Source organism: Solenopsis invicta, chromosome 13 (genome assembly GCF_016802725.1).
Source record: "Solenopsis invicta isolate M01_SB chromosome 13, UNIL_Sinv_3.0, whole genome shotgun sequence".
Lineage (NCBI taxonomy): Eukaryota > Metazoa > Arthropoda > Insecta > Hymenoptera > Formicidae > Solenopsis > Solenopsis invicta.
In genome coordinates this window covers 3,081,124-3,093,082 of record NC_052676.1, presented here as the reverse complement: position 1 = coordinate 3,093,082, position 11,959 = coordinate 3,081,124, and the positions used below count along the sequence as shown (strand labels likewise).

The following is an 11,959-nucleotide window of genomic DNA, read 5'->3' as shown; positions in this document are numbered from 1 at the left end:
TAAACTGTCCCGCTGTTTGTATTTACAATGAAATTTTTGTGTTTACGACAAAATAGTGAATTTTCCTATGCTGTATTACAGACTGTTTAGATGAGAACTATGTACATTTTACATAAGTTTAGCATTAAACTTATGTAAAATGTACACAGTTCTCATCTAAACTGTAATACAGCATAGAAAAATTCACTATTTCGTCGTAAACACAAAGATTTCATTGTAAATACAAACAACGGGACAGTTTAATCCGTAGATCGTGCTGTTTGTGTTTACAATGAAATCTTTGTGTTTACGACGAAATAGTGAATTTTTCTATGCCGTGTTACAGCTCCAACTCCGTGGTATGAGCAGATTTAAATAATAATTAGGGTGTAGTGGACAGTTGTTCCAGCGGTCGTTGAGCTCCATCATGTATAAGTTGAACGTAATTATTAAGTTGATTAAAGAATATCAACCAGAAGATGTTATTGGTAACAACTTTGCTTTTGGAGATGAAGAATATGGGTGTGCCAATTCCAAAGAGTAAGATGAATGTCGCTGGACAAAAGAAACTCATTGTGAACTCTAATACGTAATCATGAACAATGCCGGAAATGAAAAATACAGCGGAAACTGCCAACGTTTGGTTGTACGGCACCACGATCTCATACATGTTTTTGTAAATGTATGAATATAACCAGTTGTGCACAATTAAGTTCCACGTGCGGAAAAATTTGTTAAAAGTCGTGGCGTTCCACCAGTCCTCTAATACAAGCAGTCCTCTAATACAATTATAATATAATTCGTAAAGTTGCAGTTTACAAAAATTGATAATCTACCATAGCTTCTCTCATGAAATTAACATGCAACAAGTTTCACATGGATTAATTCTGAAATTTCAATATGTATAGGCTCGAGATTTATTATTCCTTTAAGCTATCATATACATATATATGATGAAATTATTTTAATCGTCTATATTGAGGCTATTGCGTACATTGAAGTTATTATAGTGCGATATACATATGTCATGAGAGACATTTTTATATGATACACAAGTTTTATGAGATAGATTAAGTGCTAATAATGCTGCATGGATACACTGTGTACATCGTTTATATTGAAGTCACTGCAACCGTCTACATAAGGATGCAAAGGTCATATCTCAAAACATTACCGAAAAATATAAAGTTTCATGAATTGATCTATTATTATATTTGAGAATCTGTGTAGAATTTTAGCAGAAAAAATTGACATATTGATTTAAAAGCTATTTAATTAAAATTGCAGCAAAATATGATAGTTTTTGTTGCAAAAACCATTATAAAACAATTTTTTTATTTTGTTTTTTTCTTTGCAGCTAATTTCAGAATGCCCAAAATTCGGACATTTGCAACCAAAATATTTTGTTGATTACGAAAAAAAAAAAAATTTTGCCGAAGCCTTCAGCTTTTAAATTTCGATGACTTATAGTTCGTATTGTATAGCCAAAACATCTTCAAAACTGTCGCGTATGTTAAAGCTATCACATATATATTGAAACTATCATATAATGCAATATATACATCACAAAAGATGTTTGTATATCCTAACATATACGTATAATTTTAACAAGTATTAAATATTAAAAACACAGATATCTATCTTTAGTATAGATATCTGTGATTAAAAATGATATATTCACCTTGTAAAACAATCGGTCTGCGAACCGCAGTATTTCTGCCCAAGCATTCATCCACGCATGGAAGAAGAAGTATTGGGCGACGATGTAAATGAAAAAGATGAAAATAGAAGACTCGAGTACAATTTTGATAAACCACTTCGGTTCTAGGTATTGCGTGCCGAACACGTGATAGATCGGTACTACGACACGGTCAAAGATCAAGGCTTCATGGAAAATCGATAGGCCGAATTCAAAGAAATTCCAAAACACCACCATCCACCTGATTTCTGTCGTCCTAAAAAAACCAATCATGTTCAAATACATTTTCTTCTAGTCTCCTGATATCAACTTCATATCATAATATATTAAGTTTGCAATATATTAAGCATTTTTAAAATAGTGCGGAATTTAAAACTTCTAGAGCTATATCATCAAATTACATTATCGAAGATTAAAGATATTTTACATTTTGCGAACAATGTTTAAAGTTTTCTTTGAAATGTTTCTTAAGTCGCATTGGCAAATAGCAACATAAACTTGACTGCGTTTAACTGTGTAATTAAAGTTATCTTCTTTATTATACAACTACGTTCAGAGACTGCTGGCTTCTTGAAGAAATGATAAAAGATTAAGATACACTTACCTAGGATATTCGTCGCGGCACAGAAGAGTCGGTGCGAATAGAAAATACAAATATTATGAGAATTTGTGGCCGCTTGGTCGTGAAGTTTCGCTGTTGGGTTCATACGATAAATATCTCGGTGCGGCGCTCCTGACGAAAGCACAACTCTTCATCACCCTGCGTATCTAAAGAAGCAAAACATAATTTCTATTAGAAGAAATCCTTTCTTTAGTAGAGAATTGATATTTTTTAAAATAGACTCTTCTTATTTTTATGGAACCGAACGTACAATCTACATGCCACCTACATTTCTAACGAAACTACTTTATAACTCTTATTAATTCGCGAATAGCATGCAAAAAACTGATTTATTCTGACGTATATATTTTACAAAGTAATTCACATTTTTGTTGAATTGATGACTAACGTCATCAATTCAACAAAATAACGAGTGCAGCTCTTTAAAGATGCATACCTGCTGTAAAATAATAATACTACTGCAAGGTATGGAAAGATTTGTTTTGATTATCATTATGACAGGAATAATGAAGAAGAGAACTTGATACAATATGAATGCTAATAGCCAGCCGCAATCCCAAAATTTTTGGACACAGGCTGGAAAAGAAAAAAATACAAGTGATTAGATCATTTGAATTAAATCAATTAATATTGTTTAATAAAAAATTCTTTTAATCAATTGTTTCTTATAATTTTTATGATTATATTGTTGAATAATTTTTGCGTTACGTTGTGCTATATTTAACGTCAATCGAATAATTATTATTACAATTATTTTCTAAAAAAAATTCAATTTCTATTTTACATATTAATTTCAATTAAATTATTTTAATTTATGAAATTTATTCCAAATTTTTCTTTATTTTTTCTCAATATAAATTTCTTAATGTTTAGATTGAATATATTCCAGGTCTGAAGAGATCATTACATTCCAGTAAGAATCGGAGTCGCTGATTCGCCCTAGTAAGTAGATAATCCAATGTAAAACAATAAATAACATAAACAATTATAATTTCTGAAATAATTAAAATTTATTGTATATATAAAATAATTAAACGTTGCAAAGGACATAAAGTTTTATGGTAATAAATACCTTTCCTAAATTTTTCATAACGTCTTCAGTGTACAAGCTTTTCTAATCTTCTATAATTATTCTTTGAACTTTTTTGTAATTTTTAAAATAGGCAAATATAAATTAAAAATTTTTTTTAATTTTATTAATAAATATTTATTATAAGTTAATTATATCTTCTAATTTACTTATACATTTATTTATACGTATAAATATGGATTCTTATTTATTTCCAATATTAATATAAAATTACATATTTCATTTTCGAAGAATTATCTTAATTATGCCTTTGAACGAAATTTGTCGATGATATTTACATTTATTTTTTAAATAATTACTTTTATTAGAAAATCCTGTTTATTTTTAACATTAATTTGCAAAGTTTGGATTTTAATGAATTTGCAATATTACTTCTCATGTATCATGCATTATGTATCATGTAAATTTAGTTATGAATGCATTGATATGATCAAACATTTAATGAGCTAAGACGTATTATTTATTATGTTGCTTATATCTTTCGGTTTGAGACCTTTCTATTGCGATAATACTCCAAAGTTGATAATTGTATATTATTTGCATTCAGCGAAAAAAGCAATTATATAACTGTTATAAAATGGTTTAGTGGTTTCTGAATGCAACCATTAATACAAATATGTGTCGCATCATTGACATTTAAATTGATATATTCATTTTACCCGAAAATGCTTAACTTGAATATTTCACTCTTACTTATCGTTGCTATCATCCAAATTAATTTTCAATGAGAGTATACTCGAATTCCTATGATATCATCATAACAAAATAACTCAAAGCAACAAAGTAAATAATAAATTTAAACTTTTCCCTAAAGAATCTTAATTTTTAAACAACAATAATAAGGTTACAAAATAATTACAACAATGGGATATATGTATTTTTACACGTATACATTCCTTACACATAGATTGCATTATTATTTTTTTTTTTATACAAAGTGAAGATTTATATTGTGACTTAAAAGTCAATAGCCGAATAACAGACGAATCGTAAGAACAAAATAATAACAATTAACTTAAAGTCTCTAACAATTAACAATCAAGTCTTATTTCCAATAAATCTATTTTCGTAGTCTTCTTTAATCGAGAAATAATCGAGAAATTTTTCCGATATTTTCACAAATTTTATATTTAATTCATATTTATTAATTTTAATATTGTATTTATTTTTGTATTTCTTTGTTAAGTGGCCAACGAAGACGTATCCATGGATATTCTACGTGAGCCGACCACCGATGCAATGCAAAGAACAATACAAGTAAGAAGGAATACCTCGACTTGATCCGTAAACGGACATAATAACGCGAATTAAATTAATTTCAATTGAGTTAAATTTATCGAGTTGACATTTTGTTTCGATTAAAGAAAAACAATGACGATCCGATGTCCGACGTTCTGCAGAGGATAGAGGCACCTTCGTTGTCGAACGACGAATTCTTGCACAGCACGAACAAAAGGTGAAGAATTATATTCAAATAAGTTATCGGAAGAGGTAGAGAGCAAAAGGTGCAAAATACTTGCGCGAAAATATGTACAGAAAAAAACATATCAAACATTACGATCAAATTAAAACTGATATATTCTAAGTAACAATTATTGTTCCACATGCAAGCAATTATATTCTTGCTTATACATAATTTAAACTTCTTTAAAAAATTTTATAATCTTGAATTTCATCAAAATATTATATTTAGTTAGCCGTTTTTCTCAATTTGTAAAAATTCTAATATTTGCAACAGAAATGAGAAGCAGAATGTTTATGACATTTTTTTATGTTTTATCTCTTCCATATTGTATTCGAGACGCAGTATCAAACGTAAGATATAAGTAAGATATAAGTGATTTTACAAAAAACTTATCACCCTTGTCTACCTTGTCTAACTAGTCAATCTTTTCTTATCAAATTGATTAACTGCAATTAATAGCAAAAAAAATCTCATATTTTTGGTGATTGGACAGTATTTCGTAATTATTGTGCACATGTTACTTCGAGCACTGTTTTTGCTGTCTCTCGTCACAAGAATGTAAGCACGTGAACTTAGCGAATTTGCATTTAAATGTATCAATAAAAAATATTCTTTGTAACATGTATATCAATCGTATTGTAGACCGCATATCCCGTTGATCACTTATTCCTCTGATATTTCCGCAGGGAATCCAGCAAAAAAGATGGATTGTCGGATAAGGAAATATTGTAAATTGTGCGAAAATGTGGGATCTTGAAGAGATCGGTGAACAACGAGTTTCTTGGAAGAAACTCGTTTTTCACCGATCTCTTCGAGATTCCACACTTTCGTACAATTTACAATATCTACTTGACGATCTTCATATTCCTGCTTTCCAGCTCGGTCGTGTGCGACATTATAGAATATGGAACGTAAGTTTGAAATGTGGAAAATTTTGATTTATTTCTAATGAGCCATTTCTGGTTGAATCAATGAAAATAATGTTTTATAAAATACTACAAACATACGTAAATACAATTTCAAATATGTAGAAATACATACATTCTTTTTTAATATTTATGTCAGTAATGAATACTTTTAACAAGATCCATTTTACATGATCTATGATTTATATCACAATTAGAGACAGAAGACTTAAAAGTTTAAAAAACATGCGGAAACGAGATGCAAACATACGTAGTGTATAAAAACCTTGAATTGTAAAGGATATAAAATACAATTTAATGTAATATTATATTTTAATACGTTAAAGTATTGACGCCGAGAGCAAGTAACTCGTTTATCAAGAAAATGTAAGAAATATATTTGCCTATACGTAATAGTAAAAAATGTGTAGAAGAATACGTAGTATAAACATAATACCTAGTATTAAAATAAGCATATTCATGCTGATGCATTAAAAAAGATTCTTTTGGAAGTAAAATGTTGCGTAGATATTTAAATTGTTTTTATTTAATCTGAAAAGATTTTGTTATGCTATAAGATCTTGTTCTAAATGTACGTTACGTATGTTAAGCATACTTGCCTCCCTTCTCAGAATTAAAACATTTAAAATGCTTTCCTAAATTTTTCCTGTCGCTTTCTCTCATATCATTTAATTTCTTATCATGATTTTTTAAAGGATTCACCATGGTATCAATGCATTACGAGTTAGTTTTGTAAATTTTCCAACATGCATCTACATTTGGTTGTCCATGCAAACATCGACACTCTGTGTCTACGTGGCCTTCACCCTCTGGGCGAATCAGCGACTCCGATTCTTACCAGAAGGTAATGATCTCTTCAGATCTGGAATATATTCAATCTAACCATAAAAAAATTTATATTGATAATAAATAAAGAAAAATTTGGAATAAATTTCATAAATTTAAATAATTTTGTTCAAATAAATATGTAAAATAGAAATAACAATTTTTGTTAGAAAATAATTGTAATAATAATTATTCGCTTGACATGAAATATAGCACAACGTAACGCAAAAATAATTCAACAACATAATCATAAAAATTATAAGAAATAATTGATTAAAACAATTTTTTATTAAACAATATTAATTAATTTTATTTAATTAATCTAATTTACTTGTTTTTTTTCTTTGGCAGCCTGTACCCAGAAATTTTGGGATTATGGATGGCTATCAGTATTCATATTGTACCAAGTTCTATTCTTCATTATTCCTGTCACAATGATAATCAACACAAATCTTTCCATAGGTTGCAGTTGTATTATTATGTTAGAGCAGGTATGCATCTTTAAAAATCTGCACTCGTTATTTTGTTAAATTGATGACGTTAGTAACAAAAAATGTGAATTACTTTGTAAAATATATACATCAGAATAAATCAATTTTTCGCATGCTATTCGCGAATTAATAAGAATTATAAGTTATAAAGTAGTTTCGTTAGAAATGTAGGTGGCATGTAGATTGTACGTTCGGTTCCATAAAAATAAGAAGAGTCTATTTTAGAAAATATCAATTCTCTACTAAAGAAAGGATTTCTTCTAATCGAAATTATGTTTTGCTTCTTTAGATACGCATGGTGATGAAGAGTTGGGCTTTTGTCAGGAGCGCCGCACCGAGGTATTTATCGTATGAATCCCACAGCGAAACTTCACGACCGAGCGGCCCCAAATTCTCACAATATTTGTATTTTCTATTCGCACCGACTCTTCTGTACCGCGACGAATATCCTAGGTAAGTGTATCTTAATCTTTTATCATTTCTTCAAGAAGCCAGCAGTCTCTGAACGTAGTTGTATAATAAAGAAGATAACTTTAATTACACAGTTAAACGCAGTCAAGTTTATGTTGCTATTTGGCAATGCGACTTGAGAAACGTTTCGAAGAAAACTTCAAAGATTGTTCGCGAAATGTAAAATATCTTTAACCTTCGATAATGTAATTTGATGATATAGCTCTAGAAGTTTTAAATTCCGCACTATTTTAAAAATGCTACTTAATATATTGTGATATTAAGTTGATATCAGAAGACTAGAAGAAAGTGTATTTGAACATGATTGGTTTTTTTAGGGCGACAGAAATTAGGTGGATGATGGTGTTTTGGAATTTCTTTGAATTCGGCCTATCGATTTTCTATGAGGCCTTGATCTTTGACCGTGTCGTAGTACCGATCTATCACGTGTTCGGCACGCAATACCTAGAACCGAAGTGGTTTATCAAAATTGTACTCGAGTCTTGTATTTTCATCCTTTCCCTTTTCTTTGTCGTCCAATACTTAATCTTCCAAGCGTGGATGAATGCTTGGGCAGAAATGCTGCGGTTCGCAGACCGATTGTTTTACAAGGTGAATATATCGTTTATAATATTTAATACTTGTTAAAATTATACGTATATGTTAGGATATGAAAAACAACTTTTGTGATGTATATATTGCATTATATGATAGCTTCAATATATATATATATATATATATATATATATATATATATATATATATATATGTGTGTGATAGCTTTAACATACGCGACAGTTTTGAAGATATTTTGGCTATAAGTATGAACTAAAAGTCATTAAAATTTAAAAACTGAAGGTTTCTCCAAATTTATTCTTTTTTTTCGTAATCAGCAAAGTATTTTAGTTACAAATGCCCGCATTTTTCGCATTCTAAAATTAGCTATAAAGAAGAAAACAATAAAAATTTTTTTATATTGCTTTTTGCAACAAAAATTACCATATTTGATTGCAGTTTTTAATATGTAGCTTTTAAATGATTATGTGAATTCTGCTAAAGTTGTACACAGATTCTCAAACGTAATAACGTAGAACAAGTCATGACATTTTTATATTTTTGTTAATGTTTTGAGATATGACCTTTGCATCCTTATGTAGACGAGCGCAGGGACTTTAATATAAACGATGTACACAGTGTATCCAGCATCATTAGCATTTAATCTGTCTCATAAAACTTGTGTATCATATAAAAATATCTCTCATGACATATGTATCTCGCACTATAATAACTTCAATGTACGCAATAGTCTCAATATAGACGATCAAAATAATTTCATCGTATGTGTATATGTGATAGCTTGAAGGAATAATAACTCTCGAGCCTATACATATTGAAATTTCAGAATTAATCCCTGTGAAACTTGTTGCACGTTAATTTCATGAGAGAAGCTGTGGTAGATTATTACGACTTTTGTAAACTACAACTTTATGAATTATATTATATTTGTACTGCTTGTATTATAGGACTGGTGGAACGCCAAGACTATTAACGAGTATTTCCGCAAATGGAACTTAATAGTGCACATCTGGCTATACACGTATATCTACAAGGAGGTGTACAAGTTCGGGGCATCACAGAACCGAACGTTGGCTGCTACAGCCGTATTCTTTATTTCAGCCATCGTTCATGAGTACGCCTTGGCGTTCACAATGGGTTTTTTCTATCCAGTGACATTCATCTTATTCTTCGGAATTGGCGTACCGCTTTTCATCGTCTCCAAGAGCAAAGTTGTTACCAGCAACTTCTTCCTGTGGATATTGTTCAACATCGACGCCATGATTATGTTCAACTCATACTCGATGGAGCTCAACGCCCGGTGGAACAACTGTCCACCTCATCCCAATTACTACCTAGATCTGCTCATACCGCGAAGCTGGAGCTGTCAACAGCAGTTTAATCCGTTGTTCACGTCGACTGTGAAATCTTGTAACGAGACGATGGATTTTTCTGTTACAAATTATTGACTGTTAGATAGGAGTTTACATAAGTTTAGCGTTAAACTAAATAGAGTAAAGAACACTTCGACGCGATAAAATTATAACATCCAGTGAAAAGTTTTTTCGAGTAAAAAAAGTTATTTGTTAAAATTAAATAAATAATTTGAACAAATAATTTATTTGCTTTATAGAAAACTAAAACCGTCATTTCTTAAAAACAAATTTTTATTTTCCTAAAAGGTATTTTCGCTGCAACTTAAAAAAAGCAAGTTTAAAGAAATAATTTCATCAATTTAAAGAATTTTTCTATGGAATATAAGAGAACTAATAAGGGATATAAGAACTAAATAATAAAAAAATAGGAATAACAGAAATTTAAAAAATTTTTCTCTAGGATATAAGGGAACTAATAAGAATTTAAGTATCGTTGGTGAACGTTAATTCATTTAAGGAATATATTGCAGTCTTAATTTTTTTTTAATCATTTTTGAATTAGAAAAGTAATTGCAACTTTTTTTTCAAACTTTTGATACAAATTTAAAAATGGACAAAAATATTTTTGTCTATTTCCTAATTAAAAATTTACAGTCATAACTAAAGACTTTTATTTCTTTAATAGTTTTAATAATAAATTGTAATTAAATTAATTGTATGTATTAAGAGGAATGTGGACTTGTTAAATGTACAATACACGTGAGTTTATACAAAAAGAGATGATTTTTATAATTGAAGCTTTACATACGCTTCCCTATTTACGCACAGTAACAAAGAAGACGACGTACGTATATATATATATCTTCCGTCCTATAAAATGAACTTATTTCGTATATTCGATACACATATACAATCGTCTTCATAATTTATTATTATTTTTTTGCATATTTTATTACATGAAAAAAGAAATAATTAAGATGAATGTCTCAATTAATGAACAAGTAAGGTTATGGAATTTATAGGTAAGATTTAAATAAATAAAACTTGATTCTTAATTAAAACTCTTTTTATTCTTGGAAAGCTAGATCATTTTATTAACAGAAACTTTCACTAATAATTTTATAATGCTATACAATAAGCCAATGGCCGATACACGTGCCATTTGCACTGATTGACAACGCCCACCACTTATAATTGCTTAAAATAGTAAAATAAAAGAGAAAACTGATAAACATGTATATAAACATGTACTATTTCATTAGAACATTAATGAGTTAATATTGGTGTATGCATTTCAGAATTTTCTTGCGATTCGAATAAAATATCCCATACAGCAGCGAAATCTTTCAGAGATATTTCTGAAGTGTTTAATGTAAAAATTGCAACATATCGAAGAAACATTGCAAAATGTATTGCAAACTGTAACATTTCTGAGACAACTCTGCAATAGTAAAACATCCGCGATTCTTTCATTTGAAACCTTTCAGAGCTGTTTATCAGAAAATAATACAGCAATTGATTAAATTGTACTTTTCCGTAATGAGCAAAGTGTGGATAGAAGAATAAAAAACATTTTCGAGGAATATTGTCTCTTAAAAATAATGTTAATAACAAAAATCAACTTTAATTTTAATTATTTCTATGTATTTAGAAAGTTTAAATTCTCTCTCTCTCTCTCTCTCTCTCTCTCTCTCTCTCTCTTTCTCTAATAATATAATAAACGTAAAATCTAAAAACGTAAAAAACTTGAAATGTAAAATAATAAATCAACTTTTTTTTAAATTAAAAGTTATTGAAACCGTTTGCAAAATTTGTATTTTTATAAGTTATGTATGCATGTAAATATAAAATTAAACAAAAGCGGTCCAAATTTAATAAAAAATTTAATCTTGTAATTTTTGTTCATTACGCCCGCGCGCGCGTTGCAATCGTTCCCTGAAAACATATACAAATCTAAATTTCAAATATGTCCTTGTAATAAATTTATGAAAAAGTTTTACTTTCCACCAATATTTACTTACTCATCTCTGGCATATCGCAATTTTTCCTTGTATAAACCATTTTGCTATAACTTGCCTAATTTGTTGGTCATCTGCAGTTTCAAATTTTGAATTGACACATTCCATAATAAGGAATTGTTAGTTTAAATTAGAATTATTAGAAATCTGTATGACCAACACATAATTGGATAATTAATTAACTACATTATTAAAAATTAATTAAAATTTATTTGTTTATTAATTTTCTATTAAGAAATAAAATGTCTATAACAAAAGTCAATTCAAAAGTATAATTTTTTCATTATTATAAATTTTTATATAGTTTGAATTTATATGAAAAAAAGTCCAAAAATTTATAAAAATTTTTGATTACGTAACACAACAAATTTTTGAAAAAATAGTGGAGTTTTTTGCGAACAAATAGATATATTACATTATATATTAAAACATATAAAAATCCATTAAGAATTAACAATATATT

General features: G+C 28.8%; 1 protein-coding gene across 1 annotated transcript; it reads left to right on the top strand.

Annotated features, from left to right (window-relative positions):
• The first annotated feature begins 2,630 nt into the window (after positions 1-2,630).
• On the top strand, positions 2,631-10,395 carry LOC113002721 (sterol O-acyltransferase 1-like). The gene is made up of 11 exons (XM_039456538.1): positions 2,631-2,897; positions 3,190-3,242; positions 4,577-4,647; positions 4,755-4,846; positions 5,542-5,583; positions 5,734-5,766; positions 6,477-6,625; positions 6,958-7,097; positions 7,387-7,550; positions 7,886-8,159; positions 9,071-10,395. Coding segments are annotated over exons 2-11 (1,467 nt in total). The 5' UTR covers positions 2,631-2,897; positions 3,190-3,241; the 3' UTR covers positions 9,572-10,395.
• Positions 10,396-11,959: the final 1,564 nt, after the last annotated feature.